This window comes from Macaca mulatta, chromosome 5 (genome assembly GCF_049350105.2).
Source record: "Macaca mulatta isolate MMU2019108-1 chromosome 5, T2T-MMU8v2.0, whole genome shotgun sequence".
NCBI lineage: Eukaryota > Metazoa > Chordata > Mammalia > Primates > Cercopithecidae > Macaca > Macaca mulatta.
In genome coordinates, this window is record NC_133410.1 from 60,664,285 (window position 1) to 60,691,488 (window position 27,204).

Genomic DNA, 27,204 nt, shown 5'->3' on the forward strand with positions numbered 1-27,204 from the left:
AAAAGGACTTCATCAGCTCTATAACTTTAATGTGTACTTGGGTGTATGTGGGGAGGGAGGCAAGAAACTGCAACTTAGGTGCATAGATGAATCTAAACTTGAGTAGTGTTAGTAGTATGACTGCAACCCTGTTACTGTCTCAACATTTTTGGTCTGTGTTTCTTTCTGTATCAGCTTTATTTTCAGCCAAAGATGACTGTCAGTCAAAGGAGATGGGAATGGGATATACTAGCTAGACCTAGGTAATGTGGCCACTCCTGTGGTGGCTGGGAAGGCTTACCTCTACCCAAAGCACATGAATACATTCCCCATAAAAAAGAGGGATGATGTTATTAGCAAAAGGGGTTAGGGAGAAAACATGTTGAACAGTAAAATTACAGTTCACAGTCCACTACAGGTACCATCAGAGGACCAAGAAATTTTGAAGAAGATAGAAAGTTCATGGAATCGGATTGACAGCAAAATCCCAGAGGAAACTGGAACCCAAGATAACAGAGGTAAGCTCAGGTTTTCCCAGGGAAACCTTGGAATGGCTCCAAACTTGGAGTCAACAAACACAAATCAGTAGTAGTGGGCAGTTGGGTAATAATCAAGAATTTTCTTAAGACTTCTTTTCCACAGTGCTAGGTCAGTTGGGCTTCCCTTCTACCCTTTCTCCAGCCTAAATAACTATGATGCCCACTCTTAGGCCTGAAGTTTCAGGATCATTCTCTTAAGAAAGTAGGCCAGCAGTTTAGTATGGGCATCTACTCAGGCGTTAGAACCTGAGAGAGAAGTGGAGGCACTATACTACCTCAGGAGAAAAACGGTTTTGTCTGTTCCCAGCCAACTTGACTTCCTATCCAGGTACCTTTCTGGGGTACTTGCATATTCACATGCCCTACCTGCTTAAATTGTACTGTTCTTCCATTTAAAGGAGAAGCCACTTAGGAAAACAAAAACCTCAGGGAAAGCTCTTAAACTCTATCTAGTCTAAAGTAATCTTTCATTTGCAAATATAAACAGACAGGGATAATCAGACAATTGAGGAGAATCAAGAGGATGAAAGAAGATTAAGATGAATAAAAGAACAACCAACCTCAGCTGTAATTCAGAAGAATACTTCAAAGAAAAGTGTAATTGGTATTTTATTTAAAATTTAAGAATACATAATGTTTAGTTATAGCTGCATTAAAAAGGGGGCATAGAACTAGAAAAGGTTTTGAAAATTATAAAGAAAAATTTTAATTGATGAGATAAATAAAATTTTAGCATGAATCAAGACTGAATTGTTGATTTTGGAATTAAGAGGAGGAATTGTCTGCATATGTAAATCAAGAGAGAAAAAAATCTGGAAAAACTTGAGAGAAAATTAAAGAAGCATGGAAAATATATCACAGTTTTTCACATCCATAAATATGAGTTCTAAAAGCAAGAGATTAGGAACCATGGGAAGGAGAGAATGATGAAAGAAATAATTGAAGAAAATTTCCTGAGCTGTAGAAACGTAATGAATTTTCAGATTGAAAGAGCCCATCTAGTAACAGCCAAAATGAATGAAAAAAGATCCACAATTTTAGAACTCTTAAGGATAAGAAGATCCCAGAATTATTGCCAGAGAGAGGGAAATAAATATGGAAAATCAAATAAATAAGTTCTTAGCAGTCATGCTGAATGCTTGAAGGCAGTGGAACAGTGACTTCACTGAGAGACAATAGATTTTGACCTACGTTTTCTCTACCCAGCCCCACTATTTTATCATGTGAGAACAATTGCATTTTCTATACTGGGAAAAAGCTATGTACTTTGTATGAACATATTTGCGATACAATAGCACAATGAAAAAATAATCCCAAGGTAGAGGACATGGTAGTAGTGGGGGGATGGGAGGGTGAGTGGGAAGAAATAGCTACTGTGGCAATCTTGGGCCTTCAAAAAGAACTGAAGAAAGTTAGAAGGAAATTCAAGTTCTATTAGTCTGGAATCCATGAACATTTCTTCAACTAGTAATGTCTAAACAACATAAAGTTACATTTCCTTTAGTGACTACTATTTATATAATCACATTGTAAGTTACTTTATTGATTTTCCATTTTAGAATCAACCTAGAAAATATATAAAATGGGCTTAATTATCGTTATGGAGTAGAATGCCTTATAAACCTTTATAATATAAAAATAACAATCTATAAAATTAGGAGATGGAGGGCAACAAATGAAGGGTCAGTGCTCATTTCTTCAGTGGACAGTCAGTAGATTACAAGCATATAAAATTTGATGAATCAAGATATGAAAGCAAAGTGGCATTAAAGTTAAACTGGTACCTGTACTAGAAGTCTATTAATGATGTAACATGTATTTTGCCATTTTGATGCAGGAGAGTAGCAAGACTTACGGTCCATCTTGTGCCTTTGTAGCCTTTGAATTTCTTAAAAACCCTAAGTGGATGCATCACATTTATAATGTTAAAAAGATTGCAAGGTTGGGCACAGTGGCTCCCACTTGTAATCCCAGCACTTTGGAAGGCCAAGGCAGGTAGATCACTTGAGGTTAGGAGTTTGAGACCAGCCTGGCCAACATGGTGAAATCGTGTCTCTACTAAAAACACAAAAATTAGCTGGGCATGGTGACCAGCGCCTGTAATCCCAGCTACTTGGGAGGCCAAGGCAGGATAATTGCTTGAACCCAGGAGGCGGAAGTTTCAGGGAGTCAAGATCATATCACTGCACTCTAGCCTGGGCAACAGAGTGAGACTCTGTCTCAAAAAAAAAAAAAAAGCGGTGGTGGGGATTGCAGATGTGTGGTGGCCTCCACCTAGTTGTTTAATACTGCTCTTTATGAAGTAAATATATTCCTGGGCCACATGATTTTTGGAAATTGAGGTAGAAATAGAGGACACAGGGATTAATTCTAGGAAATTAGAAAGTTGCGTAGAATACAAATGTGACTCTTTTTGTGTAAGATGCCTAATTCTTTCTTGACTGGCTTGCATGCTCGATTTTGAGTGTTAATTTCTGAACCCTTTCCATGAAATTTGACAGGAAACTCTTTTTAAAAAGAGTTTTTTGATTATCTCTGTCACAAACATTTCAGTGTTTATTGTGAAAAATTTGGAAGTACAAAAAACTGCAAAATTCTGAGGCCTACTTCCTTCCAGTGCCTCTTAAATAAGATGACATTTTCTCTGATGGACTAAGGACCAAGATTAGAAACTTAGTTTGTCCTTAAGATAGAAGTCATGTGATCAAGGTGCCTACAACTACTAGAGGCAGGTATGGCTCCTGGAAGAGCCAGAAGAAGGAAGGTGGAAATAGAAATTGCCTTTCCCCCCGCTTCTTTCTAAAGATGTGGCTGATCTTATATACCTAGCCCTCTCATCTTTGCTGAGGACCCATTGTGTGTCCCACTGACTATAAATCAGAGTTCTCATGATCCCCTTCTTGAGTTTGATTAATTTACTAAGTGGGTCACAGAACTCAGGGAAACACTTATGTTTACCACTTTATTGTAAAAGTTATTACAAAGGATACAGCTGAAGAGATGCATAGGGTAAGGTATGGGACAAGTGGCATGGAAATTCTGCCCTCTGGGTGTGCCACCCTCCACTAACTTCCACTGTGTTCTGCTCTCTGGAAGCCCTTCATACCCTGTCCTTTTGGACTTTTATGGAGACTTTATTACATAGGCATGATTAATTAAACCATTGGCCTTTGGGGATCGATTTCACTTTTAGTCTCCCCTTTTTGGAGGATGGGAGGCGGGGCTGAAAATCCCAACCATTTAATCTTCCCTTGCCTTTCTGCTAACCAGCTCTTATCCTGAAGCTACTTAGGGCCTGTCAGTCTTCAGTCAAATCTTAGCATAGAGGAAGCCACATAACCACTTTGAAGATTCCAAAGATTTTAGGAGTTTATGCCAGGAAACTGGTTTAAGACCAAAGACCAAATGTATATTTCATGATATCACAGGCAGTCTTTTGGTACTTTAAATAATTGCTTGCAAGAGTTATATCTTTAAATAATTGCTTGCAGGCAAACCATTCAAGGTTTGTTATGAATAGATTAGGCTGGAAATAGCAGAGTGCAGAGTGGTAACAGATATCTTGAGACCAGACTGATTGGAGCTTGTCAGGGACCCCAGACCATTAAGGAACCAGAGGAGAGCCAGTGATAGCAATGAGATTCCATGGTTACTTGGGTAGTTTTTACTTCCTGATTATTTTCCATGCCCTTGATGCTATCTTGAGTTACTTGAAACTGTTTCTTCATTCCCCCAGAGTGGTAGAAACTGGTGACTCAAGAAAATTGTCTTTAGATTTAAGCTTTTTCTTGTAATTTACATTTTTACCCCCAGGTCCCCTAGACCCCCATTTTGTGTGTGTGTGTGTGTGTGTGTGTGTGTGGTGTATTTCTTTCTGTTGGTAGATATTTGCTTTCGAGCGGAGGGCAGATGTGTTGCTGATGAGGTTGAAAATGCTGTATCATCAATAGATTTAACTTATTTAAAATCAAAAACATTGAAATAATTTCTGTTACGGATGCACTTGTTTTTATTTTTATTTGAAAATGTACAATTCAGACAAATGGGAGGGTTGATTGTAAACAATAAATATTTTATCAGTTTTGTGTACATAGAATCTATTGTGAAATACTGGAAAAAGGATGAATTCATGGTGTGACCCACCATGGGTAGAGACAACAAATTCAAGTGTCCAACAGACACAACTATTACTGGGGATGTGAAAAGAGGCAGCATTGCTTTGTTTCTTACTTTGTTTAGTACATTACTTATGTTGGGACAAGACTATGCTTGTATTTCATTCTGTACATAGGACACATCTGGATGAAACGTTTTGTATCTAAATATAATTCTCTTCTATACTTTTCTAGGTTGAATTTCAGATTTCATTTATTAGTTGGATTAGAAAAGAATGGAAAGGGGACCAATTAGAGAACAAAATCATTGAAGTTTTTAGTATTAAACATTATCAAGAATCAGGATTGAGTTCTAGATTATAACCTCTTGGAGGTGGACTAATTTTATTTGCCATTCTTTATCCAGTGTTTATAGTATAAACCCTGCCACCTAGTAAGCACTCAGTAAATGTTTGTATAAATGAATTATCAAAATGCTAATGATGATCTTACAAAAAAATTGTACTGGGGCTTTTTATAGTATGAGCCTTGAGAACAATGTTTAAGCAAAAAAAAAAAAAAAATCTTTAATTATTTGAATATTACAAAACAGTACATACCCTCCCTACCCTTCCTTATATTTTGAATATACTACTGGATACAGCGTTGCATTATTTTATTTGTAATGTTACAGTTTTATGTATTTTAACTTAGTCCTTTCTTACATATATCCTTTAGATAGTCTTCCACATTTCTTGAAGCATGTTCAACTGTCTTATTTTGGCAGTTCTGGTGAAGGCTTAATCATTCTTATTTTTAAATGTAATCATCAAAATTAGACCTGGAATCTATGCCAAGAAACCGAGATAGAACCTGTTTAGTGCTTTTTGTGTTCATAAAAATTGTTTATGTGTGGCCCTGTATTCTTGTACATTAGATTTTTTTAATATGATGGATTACTTTAGAATTTCATGCTTTAAAAAGAGTAATTTGAACATAAATGTAGAAGGCAAAGAAATAAATGTATCCAGCAGTATTTTATTTAGTGAGAATATACCCAAATATTTCCCAAACAATTTTGGGTTTTTAAAATACTAAATTCTGGCAGAGGCATCTTTTCACAACTTACTCCTAGGTTAAAAAACCCATTAAATATTGGAGGGAATTTGTATTTTATCAGAAGTAGATTTTTTTTTTAAAGGGTAGATAATTGGACTCCCCATTCCTCTCTCTTCTCCAGCTGTATCTCAGCTGCATATATATAGACTCTGCATTGTGGTTGAGTTTTTGTTTGTTGTTTTTTTTTAAACAGTTGAAGTTCTTAATTTGTCGGAGAATGAATTTATGTGATTTTTTTGATAAAGATTTTAAAATTTTTTTTGAAGTTAGATGAGAGGAGGTATTAAGTTTGATTTGTGATTCTTGAAAAGTAGAAATGAAGAACTAAGGATAAATCTGGATACATGATTTAAAACTAATATTGATTTCAGATCTGGATTTTTAATAGACTTGTGTCACTAACACTTTATATTTGCAGGGAAGCAAGCAGTCTCACTGTCGGTATAAATTAGTTCAACTTTTTTAGAAGGCAGTTAATTGGGTAGCATCTAAAATTTTAAATACAGCACTATGAACATTAGAGACAACATAAATGCCTACTGGACTGGTTAAATACATTATGCAGTTATACAATGAAAATTTGAGCAGCTGTCAAAAATCAAAGATAGATCTTTATGTATATTCTGAAACAATTATGGAGTATTAAATATTAAAATGGGGATACAAAAAGTATGCATAATAGTGTCCATCTGTATAAAAAATAATGTTACCCTAAGATGTGCTTGAAATATGTAGGTTATTTCTGGAAGATTACAATAACTGGTTGTGCCTCTTAGGATGGCTTGGTAAGAGGTAGGTTTACTTTTCTCTTTTAAACTGTGAATGCTTTCCATGTACATGTATTACTTTTACATAAAAATTATAGTTAATAAAGAAAATATAATGGTAATAAAAAGCATATTTTAATTCTTTATTTTGTGCTACATTAGACATATATCTAGATTCCTCAGTCATTTTATAGCATGATTAGTTTAGGAGAAATAAAAGGTAAAATAATGGGAATGTGTTGTTGAATAATGTATGGACTTTCAGAAATCTTACCACATTGCATAGCCTTTTAACTTAAATTCTGTTTAAGTCTTTAATATCTTTCACTTATACTTGGTTTAGGCTCTTTCACACTTGGGTTTCATACTTATGCTTTACTATAATTTACACAGTAGAAAAGGGAAAAAGAGAGATACTATAAAGTAGTCATTAAATTCAATAATTTTAAGAGGTAGGATTGTTTTAGTTTTTTTCTAGTAGTTTATGTGAGTGGGCAAAATCATTAAATGTTTCCTACTACCAGTTGTCTGTCCTTGTTTTGTTTGAATATGTGGATTTTGAAGCCTCACCCTTCCCTAAATTAAAAAATTGATGGGAATGAAACTCCTTTACAAGGAGTTTTCTATTAAAGTTTTACGTGAAGAGAACAAACAACAAAGTATTAAGTCATGCACAACAGAGTTGCTTGCTTGTCAGCGCATTTCTACATATTTTTTTGTTTTGGTTTTCTTTTTCCTTCTTAAGGAAACCAATGCTGGTCCTAAATAAAATTGTCAACTTTGGAAGATTCTTTCATTCAATCTAGGAATTTACTGAGCTTTTTTGTCCTTTACTTTCTTTTTCATGAGAGGTTTCACTCTTTATTTTGGATATTTGAATCTCATTTTCAGTTAATATTTTCTTTTATTATTTTAAATTATTTTTATTTGTTTGCATAGCTTAATATGTTAATTGCTATTTACACTTTAATACTTTTGCTATTGGCAAAATAATGAAAGGTCTTGTGCCACTGAAATCCATTTTAGACCAATGGGAAGACAGTTTTCTTGCCTATAAAATTAGGTTGAGGCTGGGCGCAGTGGGTCACACCTGTAATCCCAGCACTTTGGGAGGCCGAGGCAGACAATCACTTGAGGTCAGGAGTTTGAGACCAGCCTGGCCAACATGATGAAACCCCGTCTCTACTAAAAATACAAAAATTAGCCAGGCGTGGTGGTGGGCGCCTATATTCCCAGCTACTCCAAAGGCTGAGACAGGAGAATGACTTGAACCAGGGAGGCCGAGGTTGCACCGAGCCGAGATTGCCTCACTGTACTCCAACCTGGAGTGCAAAGCGAGACCCCGTCTCAAAAATAAAATTACATTGGTAATCATATTGATGAAAAGGACTGGAAAACAGAATTAAAGGGGATACATTATTTTCCTATGTAACAAATAATTACAGAAAATGTGAAATTTAGATTCTGTTTATATTCAATATTTCTAATATCTTATTTCAGTGACCTAAAGATAAAGTAAAACAACAAATGCTTTTGTTAGAAATTGTGGCATGCGCCTGTAGTCCCAGCTGCTCGGAAGGCTGAGGCAGGAGAATCACTTGAGCCCAGGAGTCGGAGGTTGCAATGAGCCGAGATCACGCCACTGCACTCCAGCCTGGGCGACAGAACGAGACTCCGCCTCAAAAAAAAAAAAAAAGAAAGAAATTATTACTATTGGGCCAGGCGCAGTGGCTCTCGCCTGTAACCCCAGCACTTTGGGAGGCCAAGGCGGGCGAATCACGAGGTCAGGAATTCAAGACCAGCCTGGCCAACATGGTGAAACCCCGTCTCTACTAAAATTACAAGAAATTAGCTGGGCGTGGTGGCAGGCGCTTGTAATCCCAGCTACTCTGGTGGCTGAGGCAAGAGAATCGCTTGAATCCAGAGGCGGAGGTTGCAGTGAGCCGGGATCGCACCACTGCACTCCAGCCCAGGCGACAGTGCGAGACTGTCTCAAAAAAAAAGGAAAAAAAGAAATTATTACTATTAGTAGCAATAATTTAAAAAGTATTGGGATACTGTAGTGGATATCAGACAGTTCTCTTATTCATACATTTGTTCATTTAATCAAAAAATGCTGCCGGGCGCGGTGACTTACGCCTGTAATCCCAGCACTTTTGGAGGCTGAGGCGGGCGGATCTCCAGGTCAGGAGATCGAGACCATCCTGGTTAACACGGTGAAACCCCATTTCTACTAAAAATACAAAAAGGCCGACGTAGTGGCATGTGCCTGTAGTCCCAGCTACTCGGGAAGCTGAGGCAGGAGAATTGCTTGAACCTAGGAGGCGGAGGTTGCAGTGAGCCGAGATCGTGCCACTGCACTCCAGCCTGGGCGACAGAGCGAGACTCCGCCTCAAAATAAAAAAAGAAGAAAGAAAAAAAAAAAAAAAAGCGTAAGTGCCTGCTCTATGCCAGAGAGTGCTGGCTCTAGATATGCATTGGTGAATAAAGTGTTGCCTACTTTCTTTTTTTCTTTTTTTTTGAGACAGAGTCTCGTCCTGTTACCCAGGCTGGAGTGCAGTGGCGATCTCAGCTCACTGCAACCTCCGCCTCCTGGGGTTCAAGTGATTCCCCTGCCTCAGCCCCCCAAGTAGTTGGGATTACAGGCGCCCACCACTACACCCAGCTAATTGTTTTTGTATTTTTAGTAGAGACGGGGTTTCATCATGTTAGTCAGGCTGGTCTCCAACTCCTGACCTCAGGTGGTCTGCCCGTCTCGGCCTCCCAGAGTGCTGGGATTACAGGCGTGAGCCACCGCACCCGGCCATAGTGTTGCCTACTTTCAACCGTGTTGCCTGCTTTTTACTAGTCTGTAGGGGAAACAGATAATAAATGATAAAGAGCCATAATTCTGTGAGAAAGCCATAATCACGTATTTATTGTTAAAAACAACAGTAGATGTTAAAGACAGAAGCACCCCGTGATCCTAGAATGGAAGAGAAGGGGAGAGTGAATGGTTTTATTAACTTGAGTCTTAGGGGCCCCCATTTCTTGTCAGATAAAGGATTTGGAAGGCCTATTCTTGGCTTATGGAAAAGGAGAGTGTTCCAACATCAGTTCCTTGAACTCAAACCTATATCATTGCTTGATAACATTGGAGGAAAATTTGAGAAAGGGAAACTTTGTTGATGACTTGTCTTAAGTCTAAAGATTGAGCAGTTTATTTGAAGCATAGAAAGTATTGACCTGGAAGGCAGGAAATAACAAAAGCTAGTTTGTAGTTTCTTTTGAAGCCAGGTCTCAACAATGGAAATTACTTTGAGCAGCCTTCAAATGCCAGGCATACCCATAGCTAAATGTAAACACTAGGTATGGTATGAGGTAAAACACAGTGTCATTTGTTTGCCATTAATTCTGCATAGCTTTTGCAATCAGTTCTGGGTTTGCATCTGGATTTGACTCTGCCGTATAACTGTGTGCCCTGTCTGATACTTGGTTCCCTTGTCCGTAAAATGAGATTATCACGTGGAAGAAGTATAGTTGATGATTCTGGATATGGATTCCAGTCTAGAGCAAACTGCATGGATTCAGATCTTAGCTCTTCAACTTAATTAGCTTAGCTTGAAATAATTGGGCAAGTTGCTTAACCTCTTTTTGTCCCATTTCCACATGTGTAAAACGGAGATAATAATACCTTTTAGGATTATTGTGAAAATTAAATGAATTAATATATAACAAGCACTTAAAATGGCATATAGTAAGCAAAATGTAGTTTAAAAATTATGATATAGCTGGGTTGTTATGAGGATTAAATAATACTTTTTTTTTTTTAAGAAAAGAACTCATATATTGCTTGACACACTATGGGTATTTCCTAAATACCAGAAACCATGTAGTAGGTACTTGATATCATTTAATCTTCATATAAACTGTTAATAAACCATATCTGTCTAGTTGACTGCACCTAGAGCAGTTTCTGATATTTCAAGTTGAATGAATATTATCCCATTTTATGATTAATAAATTGAGGCCAAAGAGTACTCCAAAATCTCCACTAAAACATGACATCACTTTGAGGATATAATACCGGCAATGTCATGCACATCATCGCATCGCTTTTCTCAGTTTAGAGCATAAAACATTGTTCCTTTTTATTTTTAGAGACAGTCTTGCTCTGTTGCCCAGGCTGGGGTGCCAGTGGCACAACTGTAACGTCCACCTCCCAGGTTCAAGTGATTCTCGTGCAGCCACCTGAGTGACTGGGATTACAGGCATGCACTACCACGCCCAGCTAATTTTTGTGTTTTTAGTAGAGATGGGGCTTCACCATGTTGGCCAGGCTGGTCTCGATGGAACTCCTGGCCTCAAATGATCTGCCCGCCTCAGCCCCCCAGAGTGCTGGGATTACAGATGTGAACCACTGTGCCCAGCCCATTGTTCCTTTTTTTCAGGGCATTTTTCGTATTCAAGGTTGTGTAAGGAAGAAATTTGACAATCTAACAAGTTTTACTAAATGAAAGATCACTTACAGGAATGAATATGATACAGATTGGCTCCACTGTCAGTCACTCACTTTATTTGCTGTTTGATGATCCAGATTTAGTATCTATATATTTCATTTATCTAGAATATTTTAGTCTCTTAGAGTATTTATTATAAGAAAAAAACAGGCCATTTCTTTGGTTAGTAAATGAAGTTAAAGGCACTACTAGAAAATGCATATATCAAATGTTAATAGCTTGCTTCATGAACTGTAAATCAGTTGAATGTTAACCTGGTTCTTGTAGGTATTTACAGAGTAGTTTATAAAAACCAATTTACTATTAAAAAAATCTACATTAGGATAATTATTTTTGAAACCCTGAAGTCAACTGTAATATGTATGTTATATAATACATTTGCCTGATGTTGCAAATTTCTAACTTGGCTCCTTCTTTGCGTCTTTAATACAGCCATTAATCTCACTACAAGGCTTTACTAAGGATAAATTGCTGCGTAACCCACTTCAACCTCTTTTGTTCAACCAGGAAGCCAGACGTGTTAAATAGCTTTTTAAAAAATATGTTGTTATTTCTTTTTTGAAATTTTAGGATTTTAAAAATTGAAGTGGTAAAATAATAGACTTTATTTTGTCTGTTAAAATTACTTGACAGAAGTTTGCTTTGGAATAGAGCTTCTGTATCTTTAAAAAATACACAGTGAGTCACCCCCTGCTCTTTTGGTAGATGCCTGGCTAGTGAACAGCTAAGCTGCTTTAGGCATGTAATAGAACATTCCATTTCCTGTTCCCTTGCTGACACAGAGGAGTGTTCCTGCTGGCAATGATCTAATCATAGTGCAGTAAGAAACATGGCAGTTTGATAAAACATGGTGGAGACAGCGGCTGAAATGGAAGCATATGTTCTAGAAGACATTCTTGAGGTAGGGCTAGGTTTGTAAGTGAAATGAAAGTTGAAATCTGAACAAAGAAATCTTATCTGCCGGAATTATTTTACAGATGAATAGATTAGAGGAGAGAGCAAAGAGAGGCAGAGCATAAAAGCAAGACACGGTCAGACCTATTCCGTGTGAGAATGTTTCGGACTGGTTCACATGATTACTATAGACGTCTATAATTATTTTGTTTAAACTTCATGTTTCATAAATTGTAGATGTATATTTGCTAGGGAAAAAGGGGAGACTCAGACTTAATAAAAAGCCTTGTGCTGGTGGTGACCTTTAGATTAACTCATTAGAAGGTGGGGTCTGCAAAGCAGCTTTGAGTAAGGTTTAGTATCATATGTCTTAGAATTCATTTACATATCTAAGCCTAAAGCTTTGCTGCAGTTAACTATTAAAAACAGCTGGTTATTTTAGCTTTAAACTAAGCATGTTTATATCAATCTGATTGCTTCATTTAGCTGGTACACTGGTCCTAGATTTTTCATGTGACTGATTATTATAAAACAAATTATTACATTAAAAATATTAAAACCCTGAAATTTAGGGCACTGATGCTAGAGAGCCATCTATACAAAATTTCTATAATTTGAATCATGAACATTTTAAATTATATTTTCTCTTTTCTGGTTGTAAAAATTTTATAAGATCTTATTTGAGTATAAATCAGTCCAAGGAAATACATGTCAAAGTGAAACTATAATTGCTTTTGGCATTGAGTGTAGTATACTATCAGAAATTTTTATTTATAGGTATAGGTATTTAGATCTCATATTCTTATCTGTGGGATTGTGTAGGGTTTTTCTTTTTTTTTCCTCATTAAATAAAAACTGGGTAATTCAGATAAAGAGGCTTCATGGTGGTTAGTGGTATTCCTAATACTTAGACTGTTGAGATAATTTATTAACTATTTCACCTCTTCAGGAAGATTATTTTACTGTGGGGAGAGGACTTGAGAGAAGAAGCTGCAAAGGGAAGCTAGGCGGGGTTAGCAGGAGAAAAAAGCCTATGCGCATTATAAAGTGCTGCATGATCAATGAGTATTTTCTGGAGTCCCTCAGTGTGTGCTTGGAGCTGACATTGCAGCAAGTCTCATGGTGGTTCTGCAGAATGAAAACTGATTCCATTGTATTACCTACCTCCTTGCAGACACCTGCCAACGTACTCTTTTTCCCCTTTCCTAAAAGCTGTTGTCTAAGTTGAATTGTGGTTAATTTTTATTCTTTTCTCTTTTTTTAAAATTTTTTACTTTGTTACTATTAGTGAGTTTCCTTAAAAATGTGTGGTAAAATTATCTACTTAGAAATAGTAGTATAAACTTTCATCAAGGGAGTTTAGTAATTACAAGTGGCCACATGACTTTTTAGTGGTTCAGTTTAAACAAGCCTAATTAGATTACAAAGTTCTAGTGTTACATTTTAATTTGCTTTAAAAATTTTTTGGTTTGGATTTTAAAGAAGTGTACTTTAGAGATTTTGATAAATCTATTTGACAATTTTTCTTAGCTATTTAAAACTTAAGCATATAACATATTTTAGAAGTCTTATTTATGTTCTGAGGAAAATCTTACTTGAGCACTGTTTTGTGCCTTACGCATATAGTTTTTTTAATGCTACCTGAACAACTGGCTTTTTATTATTTCTATTAAAAATTGTTTAATATCATGTTAAGATTTCATATTACCTTATTTATTCAATGTTACTAGTTATTAAAACAACCTCTGCAATTTTAGTTTTCCTAGTTTTCAATTTATCTTAATTTAGTTTCTATGTACCTGTTGCATCCTATCATACTAAGTAGTTTTTTCTCTTTATTTAAAATATTATTTGACTTAAATATTTGTCAATCTTGGTAACATTTTCTAAGTAGTAATAAAAGAGCCTTATCCAAAAGTATAAGTACTCATAATGACATAATGCTAAAAATACAAAGTGCAAAGAATAAATTTGCTAACTTTGCAGATAAGTGTACCGTTTTCTAAAGCACTTCATATTGCGAGTAAACATATTTATTACATAATGAGCTTTCCAGAAAAATATATTCTTTAGCCCCCCATCCCCCGCAGGGATAACTCCTTGAATAAATGTCCAGTAATGGATAATGAAGTTCATCTGTATACCACAGTGACAGTTTTATTATTGTACTTAATATTGAGCTACTTGAAGTTCATTACCGTAATTTTCACCTTTGTGGTTTTATTTATTGAACATACGGGCTTATTTACATTGAATAAATGTTACTCTTTTTTCCTGTCTTTGTAATTTGATCTTTTGAATCATGAACTTTTTTTTTTTTTTTTGAGACGAAGTCTCGCTGTGTTGCCCAGGCTGGAGTGCAGTGGCTGGATCTCAGCTCACTGCAAGCTCCGCCTCCTGGGTTCACGCCATTCTACTGCCTCAGCCTCCCGAGTAGCTGGGGCTACAGGCGCCCGCCACCTCGCCCGGCTAGTTTTTTTGTATTTTTTAGTAGAGACGGGGTTTCACTGTGTTAGCCAGGATGCTCTCGATCTCCTGACCCCGTGATCCACCCGTCTCGGCCTCCCAAAGTGCTGGGATTACAGGCTTGAGCCACGGCGCCCGGCCAAATCATAAACTTTTTAAAGTTACTCTTATTGAATATTAGTTTTAAAAAAGTCAATATCATTAGTGAACATAGCACAAATGGTTTCTCATAATACTATGGCTTACCTTTTAAACTCTGATTGCTGATTATATATGCCCACATGTATTTAAGTTGAATATTTAGACCTTTAAAATCTTAAGTAAAATATCGTCTAAAATGTATAATAAAATTAGAAAAGGTGGATTTTAACTTACATCATTTACATCATTGCTTTTCAACAGTCCAAGGTAAGGGATTAAATAGAGTGTCTTGGCTATTTCATTTATTCAAATAATCTAGACAGTAATTTTCTTCTCCAAACCAAAGGCATCAAAGTATTTCCGTTCCTTCTGCCTACCTTCTGTAAAAGGAACTAATACCCAGGAAAGTAGCCATATACAGATGGCAGAAAAAGGGCTGACAGCTCGTATAAATATCTCTTTTCTTGTTCTGTTTATGTTGTCCTGAGACATGATTATAATTTGAGAATTTTGATGATTTTCCTGTAAAATTATATGTAACAATGGATTGTAGTACTTGGAATGATCAATAAGAGGAAAAATATCTTCCAATTTTATACCTCGAATTTACATTGCCAAGAACTGTGTAGATAAACCTGTGGTTTGTATGTTGACTTTTTTATATGAAAATGTGAAACAACTGAGAGATCATTTTGGAAACTTGGTTACTGTATATTTAGTGTTATTATTTATTATTGAACCAGTTTTAGGAGTCTTAGTAATAAGAAATCTTCACTGATATTTCCATCCTTTAATTTTGATTAAGTTCAGATTACTTTGTTCTGGGTATAGTATTTGATATATTTTTGCTTTAAGAAAGTAGGAATTTTTATGAAAATAAAAATGTTCATATTGTTAAGTGTAATAATAACTCTCATACCCATTCTTGTTCTTTTGTCATCTAAAGCCAAGATGTCCAGCTTCATGTGTACTTGATGTTATAGGTTGTGGTATATAAAGCAAAAGTTCCAACTCTCTGTGGTTGTGTCTATGGACAGTGGGTTGAGGATTTGGCTGAACCCTTTAGGTTGGAACTGAATTAAGGGTCAGATTTAAGCAAACTGAGTAGGTTTATTATGGAACCTTTTCTTGCTCTGTATTTATTTTAGCTGTTTTTGTTTTTTAAATAAAATTGAAAGAGTCTCAAGGAAGGCATCATTTCCTTTTGATTGCCAAGATTGTGGACTAACGGTAAATAGTGAATTCTAGGTCAAACAAGGGAAATCCACTTGCTATTTACCATAAAAATTATTTTTGGTAATGATATCAAATGTCCATGTAGTAGACTTTTTTGACAGATATATGCTATATTTCCTTTTATTCTGTAAAACATTGTCATATGCAATGCACATCATTTCTATACTATACCAATAAGTCTTTCATAGATTTCTAAAGTTTTGTATTTATTTTAATGATGGTGACATTTTTTACTAGGAAAAGTTGGAGTAACTCTTAGAACCTAAGTTGGTCTAGTGACTGAAAAGTTTAGCTAAATATGTAAATTATTAGAGTTGATCTAAGTAATATTTTACATTCAAGAAGTTTTGGGATCACGTTGAGAAATATTGGACAGATTGAAATGTGTGTTTGTGTGTGTGTGTATGTGTGCGTGTGTGTGTGTGTGGTTTTTGTTTGTTTGAGACGGAGTCTTGCTCTGTCGCCAGGCTGGAGTGCAGTGGCTCTATCTTGGCTCACTGCAACCTCTGCCTCCTGGGTTAAAGTGATTCTCCTGCCTCAGCCTCCCGAGTAGCTGGGACTACAGGCGCTCACCACCACGCCCAGCTGATTTTTTTATTGTTAGTAGAGACGGGGTTTCACTCTGTTGGCCAGGATGGTCTCAATCTCTTGACCCCGTGATCTGCGTGCCGCAGCCTCCCAAAGTGTGGGATTACAGGCGTGAGCCACTGCATTTATTGAGTACCTTCAGTGCAAGGCACTTGAAATTCAAAGAGGTTAGTCCAGCTAATTTTGTCTCACTGAGGTAGAAGTGCAGAAGAGGAAGACGAAGAAGAAATGTCTGTCATTGGTATCTTTTTTTTTTTTTGAGACAGAGTCTCGCTCTGTCACCCAGGCTAGAGTGCAGTGGCGTGACCTCACTGCAACCTCCCCCTGGGGGTTGAAGCGATTCTCTTGTCTCAGCCTCCCCAGTAGCTGAGATTACAGGCATGGGCCACCATGCCTGGCATTTTTTTGTGTTTTTAGTAGAGATGGGGTTTCTCCATGTTGGCCAGGCTGGTCATGAACTCCTGATCTCAGGTGATCCCCTTGCCTCGACCTCCCAAAGTGCTCGGTGATGGCTTAAGCCACTGCTGCCGGTTTCTGCCATTGGTATCTTAAACAGTTTTGAATTTAGGATGCATAGATACATATTTTTAGTATTTTACTTCATGGATTCCTTTTGAATAGTTTGAAACTCATGTTTTCAGCAGTGGCCTTAAAAAGCAGATATCCCTTATGCATTCTGAATTTTTCAGTAAGCAGATATTTTTCTTTATCTGGACACCTTTAGGTTGTCACTTTTATGCAGATCTTTTTGTTATATATATTTATGAAGGTGGTGCTGACAAGAACATCCCCTGGTTCTCATTTTTATCTGTAAACCAGCATATGCATGTGTATACACATACATACAATACATATATTCACATTTATACTTACATATACTATGCATACACACAAACATACACACACACACTCACACACTCGTTTCTACTATAGGTGGAATATTTCTGATCTAAAATGTTCGGCACCAGAAGTGTTTGGATTTAAGATTTTTTCAGGTTTTGGATTATTTGCGTATACGTAAAGATAACTTGGGGATGGAACCCACATGTGATTTACTTATATTTTATATACACCTTATACACATAGTCTGAAGGTAGTTTTATACAATTTTTTTTAGTAGTTTCGTGCATGAAAACAAAGTTTTGACTGATCTGTCACATGAGGTCAAATGTAGAATTTTTCACTTGTGGCATTATGTCCGTGCTCAAAAAATTTCAGATCTTTGGCTGGGTGCAGTGGCTCATGCCTGTAATCACAGCAATTTGGGAGGCTGAAGTGAGAGGATCGCTTGAGCCCAGGAGTTCAAGACCAGCCTAAGCAACATAAGTGAGACCCTATGTCTACAAAAAAGTAAAAATTAAAAAAAAAAATTTTGGATTTTGGAGCATTTCAGATTTTGAATTTTCAGATTAGGGATGATCAACCTGTATATTTTGCAGTAAGGATACTCTTGAAAGTTCAATTTTTCTTGTAAGGGTGGGGCTGACGTTGTAACATTGCTTTCATACGCCGATTTTGGGAGAATTAATGGGGAAGTAGTATAAGATACACTTATGTTAGTTAATCCCTGTAAAGAATAATGATATTTTAGTGGAATATGGAGGCTCCAAATAGCTTGTAGAAAGGTAGTATAACTATAAGTATGTGAATCAATGTATTACTCTTATATGAAAGTAAAGGCACGGTTGTCCAGTGTACCACTAGTTTCCCACTGATCCATCATAGTATGGTAATTAGTGCATATTATGGAGCATTAATTAGAAAAGGTCTGCATCATGTATTATCTACATATAGAGGCAACAACATTGGCCCTTTACTGGTTCTGAATTGTGAGAGGCCTTTGTTTTGATACTTGATAACAGCTCATTCTGATACGAAGTGACTTGATCACTACAAAATTGATGAGCAGCAAAGTCTTGTTAACCATTGGTTGGTTTGGTTTAGTATATATCTTCCAAATTTGCCAAACCAAAGGCTTTTCACAAGGTGTTCATAAATGTTAAAAGTCTATGAGGTGATAACTTTCATGCGTGGCTGGATTAATGCTGGCCATTAATAATTTAGTCTTGGATGGAATCAGACCTCTAACTAGTTGGATATGTGTTATAAGTAGGATAGCACATAGTTTTATGGTAGCAACAGTAATTGGCACATTAGCTACCCTTTATTGAGTATTTAAATTGTATACATAGATGGAGTGTGCCAAGTGCCTCACAAGCATTGTTTTATTTAATCCTCTGAATGATTCTGTGAGGAGGTAGGTACCCAGCTTGTAAGGAATAAATGAAGTAATCTGCATAAACATTTAGCACAGCACTTAGTTACATAGTTAACCGTTAACTGTTAGGCCTTTTTGTTTTGTTTTGTTTTGTTTTGTTTTGTTTTGTTTTGTTTTGAGACGGAGTCTTGCTCTGCTGCCCAGGCTGGAGTGCAGTGGCCAGATCTCAGCTCACTGCAAGCTCCGCCTCCCGGGTTTATGCCATTCTCCTGCCTCAGCCTCCCGAGCAGCATGTGCCACCTCGCCCGGCTAGTTTTTTGTATTTTTTAGTAGAAACGGGGTTTCACCGTGTTAGCCAGGATGGTCTCGATCTCCTGACCTCGTGATCCACCCACCTCGGCCTCCCAAAGTGCTGGGATTACAGGCTTGAGCCACTGCACCCAGCCCGTTAGCCCTTTTTTAACCCTCATCTTCTATCCTTATGCTGTCACCCCCCCCATTTGATAGGAAAATTTGAGCATCAGGGATTATTAGAGCAATAGTTTTAAATTCTTTTGGTCTTAGGTCTCTTTTTCACTGTTAAAAATTATTGAGAACTCAAAAGTTTTTTGTTTCTGAGAGTTATATCTATCAATATTTACCATATTACAAATTATAGTGTAAAGAAAATTGAAAGTTTAAAGAAAATTTTAAAAACATTTACATATTTATTCATTTAAAAAAATGATAAACCATTGCATGTTAACATGCTTTTATAAAAAATAACTATTTTCCAAAAGAAGAAACTTGTAAGAGAGTGGCATTGTTTTACATTTTTATAAATATCTTTAACATCTGGCCTAATGAAAGATAACTAGACTCTCATATCTTCTTTATTAATTTAATTTAACTTTTATTTTAGAGATGAGGTCTCATTACGTTGCCCAGGCTGGAGTGCAGTGGCTACTCACAGGTACAATCATAATGCACTTTAGGCTTGAACTCCTGGGCTTAACCATTTTGCCTTAGCCTCCTGAGTAGCTGGGACTACAGGCGCCAGCCACCATGCCCGTCATATCTGTTGTAATATTCAGTCTATTGTGATAGATTATTTGGTTGAAGTCTCTAAAGAAATTTAGTGTCACTTTGATATGAGGATAAAAAAACAAAAAGTACTTCATAGCGCTTTCAGATAATTGTGGATAATCTTTTTTGAAACCATTCCTAAACTCCACAAGTGGTAGTTTCTTAAAGGTTGGTTGCAATGTGGAATCTGAAACAATTACCAGTGAACTTTCTGAACTTTGTTAGATTAAAACTCGCTGGCTTATTGTGCACTTTGAATTTATCAAAACCATGTATGATTTTTATAATATTGGTCATATGAAAATACTGGTTTCTTTTATTCTACAATATTTTTAAAAATCACATTTTCAGCCAGGTGCAATGGCCCACACCTGTATCCCAGCACTTTGGGAGGGTGAGATGGGTGGATCACCAGGTCAAGAGATCAAAACCATCCTGGCCAACATAGTGAAACCCCATCTCTACTAAAAATACAAAAATTAGCTGGGCGTGGTGGCACATTCCTGTAGTCCCAGCTACTTGGCAGGCTGAGGCAGAAGAATCACTTGAACCTGCGAGGCAGAGGTTGCAGTGAGCTGAGATCGCACCACTGCACTCCAGCCTGGTGACAGAGCAAGACTCCATCTCAAAAAAAAAAAAAAAAAAAAAATCACATTTTCTAACAGCATCAGTGTTCTCAGAAAAGTCAAAAACTGGGACGCTGTCACGTGTCAGATATAAGATCTCCAAATTCTAATTTTGCTTGAAAGTTTGAATTTTGTTGATGAAAAATAATTTGAATTGTTTTTCTTGAAATGACAGGCTCACGTCATTCGTTTTTGAGAAAATGTCTGCCAAATAAGTGAATAATTATAAGTATGCCTTAAGAAAAAATGGTATTCTATGAAAAAAAGTTAGCTACCATTTGCAATTTGCACAAGTATTTTTCTTGAGACAGCTACTGTACTTTGGTATGTAGTGGAAGTGCTTTCTGTATTGTCACACAAAATATCAAAGTCATATACTCAAGATTGAAATTTTTTTTTCTTTTCTGTCTTTCTTTCTTTCTTTTTTTTTTTTTATAGAGACGAAATCTCACTCTGTTGGCCAGGTTGGTCTTGAACTCCTGACTCAAGCAGTCCTCTCGTCTCAGCCTCCTAAAGCGCTAGCATTACAGGCATGAGTGACTGCACCTGGCAGTGCTCACTATTTTCAATAAGATTGAAAATTTTTAAAAATGATGTTTTTTACTGCTTCATGAAGGAAACTGGGTTTTTCTTTTTCTCTGTTGTTTTTAAATACAAGACTGAGTGCATGCAGAGAAGAATATAACTACTAGCTAGTAAAGATTGGTGTCATGGCCTTGATTGATGTTAAGAAACTAGCAGGTTTACCCACTATTGCTTTTGTGTCATCAGTGCAAGTGTCAACACAGTGAAACAGGCAAATAACCATCTTAGTTGTTTAAAAATAATTTTGACCTCACAGACCCTCTAAGAGTCTTGGAGATTCTCATAGATCCTATGGACCACACTTGCACAACTGCTGTTTTACAGTATATTGCCTAATTTACAAGTTTACAGTCATTAAGGGAGTAAAAGTAAGATTTAGACAAGTCTGCTTGATTCAAATGTATTCTTTACTGTTTTATAAAATTTATTAATTAATCACGTAGTACCAACTTCTCTAGTCTCTTTGACACACCCTGTAGGACACTCTATCCTTTAACTACAATATAGCAATTTTAAAGAGCAGGAGAAAAACTTCGTGTGGCAGTCTGTGTGGGAATTTGAGTATTGCTTTAAAATTATCAGTCCAAGATTAGTCATTCAGAATTTCAGAAAGTCAGGAGTTTGAGGATTCCTGAATGAAGTAGTGAGTGCAAAGATATGCTATTAATAGAAATAAGTAGAAAAACATTTTGCTTGTGGAGTAATAAGTGGTAAGTGAAACAGATACATGAAATATTTGTCAAATTTGATTTTTTTTATTTTGAAGGCTATAAAGTGTCTTTTCTATACTTCCCTTCTTTCACAGGTATCACTTTGGTTTTCATCTGGTCAAGAGAAGTTCTTTCTCTTATTTTATATAGTCTATGAAAATGAAAAATAAAATTCAGATAATGTAGATCTTCCTTTATTTAAAAACTAAGTTGTTTCAAATTTCTTAGTATAGAGGTAAAATTGAGTCATTTAAGATTTACTTCATACCTTCTTTTGTTTATGTAAGTATCAATATTTATGTATACCATATTTTTGCAACAATTTATTTTTGATATTATCTTTGGAACAAATAATGTATTCACTGGGAAAGAGAAAGGTCAGTAACATCTGTACATCTCTGTCTTTCTCATTATCAAATTCCATATCCTCCCACCACCCTAACATTTTGAGGAACTGTTTGAGGTAAGAAATAGTGTTAAGTTCAGTGTTGAAGTGTTTTTGGTGTTCTGTGCCATCTGGATTCTTGGCTGTCCTGAGCTTTTGTAATTTAGCCTCTTTCTCTCAGTTTTGATATTACTGCCTACTTAATCATGATTTCTTTTGCTTGCTGCAGGTTGTCCAGATATTTACCCTGAACTCAGTGTTTGAATATTGCTGCCAGCCTAACTCTTTGATTTCACACAGACCTTGTCACTTCTTGACCTTATTCATCTAACTAGTGTTTATCCTTACCTGGTTCTAACCTTGAATCTGTCCTGTTGCCACTTGCGTAGTTGTTGTCATATGTTGAGCATTTGTAATTTATGCCCTGTCATCATAAGACCAACGTATATTTGTGTGACATGCTTAAGCAAGTTTGAGAAACTAAAGCTCAATTTGGCTTTGAATTATATATTACTTGACTTGATTCTATCCACTCAGCTTCTAAATTCATATATATATATGAAAATATATATATATATGAATATATATATTTATATATATATTTTTCTCCCTGAAACGGAGTCTTGCTCTGTCACCCAAACTGGAGTGCAGTGGTGCGATCTCGACTCACTGCAACCTCTGCCTCCCAGGTTCAAGCAATTTTCCTGTGTCCGCCTCCTGAATAGCTGGAATTATGTGCACGTGCCACCACGCTGTGCTAATTTTTTTTTTTTTTTTTGTATTTTTAGTAGAGACGGGGTTTCACAATGTTGGCCAGGCTAGTCTTGAACTCCCGACTTCAGGTGATCCACCTGCCTCGGCCTCCCAAAGTGCTGGTATTACAGGCATGAGCCACTGTGCTGGCCTAAATTCTTATATTTCATAAGGAAATAACTAATTAAGATTTTCCAAAAACATGTGCTGGGTTTAAATGTTCACACATATTAGAAAGTTTCATTTTTAAGATTTTGTATCACATCTGCACAAATATTTTGGGTTTTTTTGTTTTTTAATATCTTTCTCAGTTTCTCTGTCCTATTATTTTTTAGTTTTCTCCATGAAATAAAGTCAAGGGAGATAGCTCTAGATAGAAATAAGCTCTCTTCTGAAAACTTTTGTTAGACAACCAGAATGTTAAGTTTAAGGCCTACATATATCATTTTAAAAACAATCTTGGCAGGTGGATCATTTCATAAATGTTTTATGAATTATGGAAGAATATATCTTTTAGAAAGTATTAGGTAAATGGAAATGCTGAATTATGTTGACAGTGATTTTAAGTATTTCTACACATTTAATGAATTTCCTTTTTCATTGTCTTGAGCTTTTAGTGCTATAGTCTGATTTTCTGTGAATAGCTTTGTTGTTGGTATCTTCAGTGACTCAACATTGGACTTAGAACATAGTAAATGCTGGTTTTTCATTTTGAGTTATTCTTGTAAGTGAAGGAATCGCCACCTTCTTTCCCTCTGCCCAACCCACACCTTGGGAGTGTGTTTAGACTCTCCTTGGCTTTGGTTAGGTATATATATTGCAGAAAGAAGACCTAAAAGTAATTCACATTAACTCAAATCAACCCAGGTGGTCAGTAGGTTGGGATTTTAAGGATTATAAGCTTTGTATATCATTTGAAATACTATACATTTTTCTGTATTCCTGTGTTTTTTAATCTCAAATTAAGTTATATCATATAGTTTCTCTTAAGACCCCTTCTGCATATAAAAGTTTACAGTTAGATATTTTTTTTTGAAACAGAGTTTCGCTATTGTTGCCTAGGCTGGAGTACAATGGCACGATCTTGGCTCCTCTGCAACCTCTGCCTTCCGGGTTCAAGTGATTCTCCTGCCTCAGTCTCCCGAGTAGCTGGGATTACAGGCACCTGCTACCACATCCAGCTAATTTTTGTATTTTTAGTAGAGACGGGGTTTCACCGTGTTGGCCAGACTAGTCTCAAACTCCTGATAGGTGATCCACCCGCCTCGGCCTCCCAAAGTGCTGAGATTACAGGCATGAGCCACCACACCCGCCCCTACAATTAGATTTCTTAAAGTAGTGGCTCCAATAACTACTAAACAAAAAGTTTGAGATGATAGTGTGTATCTCCTATATATTTCAAAACATTTATAACCTGTTTTACTATGTTATTTTACATTTAAGAATCAAACTAAAGCTCAGTTTGGCTTTGAACTATATATTATATGACTTCATTCTATCCATTCAACTTTGTCTTTACAACATTTAATCTCAACCATTTGCCTTTACATTGTATCCTGATACCCTGTTATTGCTCGTGTTGTCTACCTGCTACCCTCTTTATCTTCATTATTCAGAGCTCCACCTAGATCCTACCTCTTCTCTAGAGTTTTCCCACCATAGTCTTCCTTTCACATTCATTAGCTCCTACTGTTTTGTGCTCTGTAAAAGTAATGTGAGACCATATACATTTAAAATATTTTATGGTCTGTATTATGTGCTTGACTATATGGTTAATTCTTTAGAGACTCTGACTTTTTAAGTTAAAAGAAAAGTCATCTATGTATTTAGGTAAAAGACACTTCATCCCCCAAAATGATTTGAAGTAGTTTACAGTATATACTCTAAAAAAATGAAAATATATAGGTAAAATGAGTAAATTAAGACCAAGGGAAAATGGATTCTACAGAAAAATGTATGTAATATACAATTATTAAACTTAGATTCAGTTAACTAGCAACCAGAGCCAAATTTGGAAACTTGATGAATTTTGAGATTTGTGTAGTCCATAGCTTCAAGGGTATACTAGATGATTTGGAGAACTCATATTTTCTGAATTGATATCTGAGGAAAAATTTCTTTGGGGCCCTCATAATGGAGATACTCCATGTAGTAGATAACTTTTTCAGCATTCCTAAAATATAGCCTTCACGTTGTCTATACAGAGTATAAACCAAAGATTTGCTAATAAAATGCAATTTGGTTGACAAAAATAATGTAGTGTTAATCTAGGTTTTCTGGTGGTCTTCTCTGTTTCAACAATAAAATTTAGAACATCTAGAGCAAAGGTTCTAAACTTGCGGCTTCTTGGCCATATAAGACTTAGAAATGTATTTTGTGTAGTTCATATAACATTGGCCCACACAGTGAGCATGACAAATATACACACACACTCCTTTATTTATATTTTCTTTAATTTCTCTCAGCACTGTTGTATAGTTTTCACTGTTCAGGTCTTACAAATATTTCGTGAAATTTGTTTCTAAGTGTTTTAGGTTTTTGATATTATTGTAACTGCTAATTCTTTTCATTTTTCAATTGTTTGTTGTTTGCAGGAATACAGTGGATATTTGTGGGCTTAAATTCACTTAGTTTTACTAGGCTTTTTTATTTGTTTTTTGTTGTTGTGTGTGTGTGTGTGTGTGTGTGTGTGTTTTTTTTTTTTTTGTAGATCTTAGGATTTTCTATCTATTTGGAGGATATGTACAAATAAAGTCAGTTTCTACCTTCATCTCCCAATGGTTATGCCTTTTAATTCTTTTATGTTTAATATTTTACCTTATTGCCTTAAGTAGGGCCTCCATAAAATGTTAAATAGAATTGGTGACTATGGACTTCTTTGCCTTGTTTCTGATCTTAGGGAGATAAGTATTCAGTCTTTCACCATTAAGTATTCTGTTACCTGTAGTTTTTTCTTGATTCATTTATCTGGTCGAGGATGTTACCTTTTATTCCTAGTTTGCTAAGAATTTTTATCATCAAAGGGTATTGGATTTTGTCAGGTGCTTTAATCTGCATTTTTTAGGTGATCCTGTGATTTTCCACTGTCCTGTTATTGTATGAATTATATTAATTGACTTTTGTATTTTAAACCAACTTTGTATTCTTGGGATAAACTCCACTTGGTCACAGTGTGTGACTCCTTTTGTATATGGCAGCATTTGATTTACTAATATCTTGTTAAGGATTTTAAGGCATAGTGGTCTTTATTTTTCTTGTAATATATTTGATCCTTTTTGCATAAGGGAAATGCAAGCCTCATAAAGAAATCGGGAGTATATCCTTCTTTTCTGTTTTCTGAAAGTTTGGGTCGATTGCATTGACCAGTGAAGCTGTCTGCTCCTAGGGTTTTGTTTTTGGGAAGGTTTTAAATTAAACATTGAATTTCTTTAGTAGATATAGGGCTATTTAGATTTTTTTCTGACAGATTTGATAAATTGTGATTTGCAGGACTTTGTTGATTTCAGTCTGTGGTGTTGAATTAATTGACAGAGTTGTTCATAATAGTCCTATACTGTTTAAATAATGATAGGATTTGTGATAGTGTTTCCTCTTTTGTTCTTCATACTGGCAATTCACATTTTCTCTTTTCAATAAATTTTCAGTTGATTTTCATTTTATGTCACTGATTATTTTCTATTTTGTTCTTCTTTTGTTTTTGTTTTGTTTTTTGACCCAGAGTCTTGTTCTGTCACCCAGGCTGGAGTGCAGTGGCACGATCTTGGCTCAGTGCAACCTCCACCTTCCAGGCTCAAGTAATTCTGCTGTCTCAGCCTCCTGAGTAGCTGGGATTATAGGTGCACACCACCATGCCCAGCTAATTTTTGTATTTTTTAGTAGAGAGGGGGTTTTGCCATGTTGGTCATGCTGATCTCGAACTCCTGACCTTAGGTGATCTGCCCGCCCTCGGAAGTGCTGGCATTGCAGGCATGAGCCACCGCGCCCAGCCTATTTTGTCCATTTTTTGTTTAATTGATTTCTGCTCTTATTTTTTCCCTTTTTTGAATTCAATTTGTCCCTCTTTCTAGTGTTATGTGGAAGCTTAGGTTATTATTTGTAATCTTTCTTCTTTTCTACTACCAATATTAAACGCTATAAATTTCCCTCTATGTACTGCATTAGCTGTATACTACAAATGTTGATATGTTGTATTTTTATTAGCATTTAGTTCTAAATGTTTTCTAATTTCCCTTGGATTTCTTTTGGCTGTCTTAACTGGGGTTTCCTTGGAGAATTGATCTCTAATGCCTAAGGCTGTTAGTCACTCTGTTCTCTCCTGTGCTTGTGTTGTATTATGGTACTATTTATATAACATTTTTGGGAGAACTGAGAAAGTAGTCACTCAAATTATTTTTGGCCATCTGTGGTTCATATAAGGAACCCTTTTGGGGAAAGGCTCTGTGGGTTATTTAAAAGTTGGTTATTTCATTTCTAAATACGTAGGCATATTATAGGCTTCCCATTTAATTATGTGTAGTCAGAGAATATACTGTACTCTTAA

At 36.0% G+C, this 27,204-nt stretch overlaps 1 protein-coding gene across 9 annotated transcripts in view; it reads left to right on the forward strand.

Annotated features, from left to right (window-relative positions):
- The window catches only part of ANKRD17 (ankyrin repeat domain 17), a 182,527-nt gene that overhangs the window by 23,751 nt on the left and 131,572 nt on the right, over positions 1-27,204 (forward strand). For 4 of the 9 annotated variants that reach the window (XM_028848509.2, XM_078003489.1, XM_078003491.1 and 1 more), the window contains exon 1: positions 11,815-11,898. The exons of 4 other annotated variants lie outside the window; for them this stretch is intronic. In XM_028848509.2, coding sequence (XP_028704342.2) covers positions 11,845-11,898 — 54 coding nt within the window. In that variant the 5' untranslated portion in view covers positions 11,815-11,844. Of the gene's footprint in view, positions 1-402; positions 498-11,814; positions 11,899-27,204 lie in introns of those variants that run through there. One more of the 9 variants, XM_078003490.1, reaches the window with a different exon arrangement.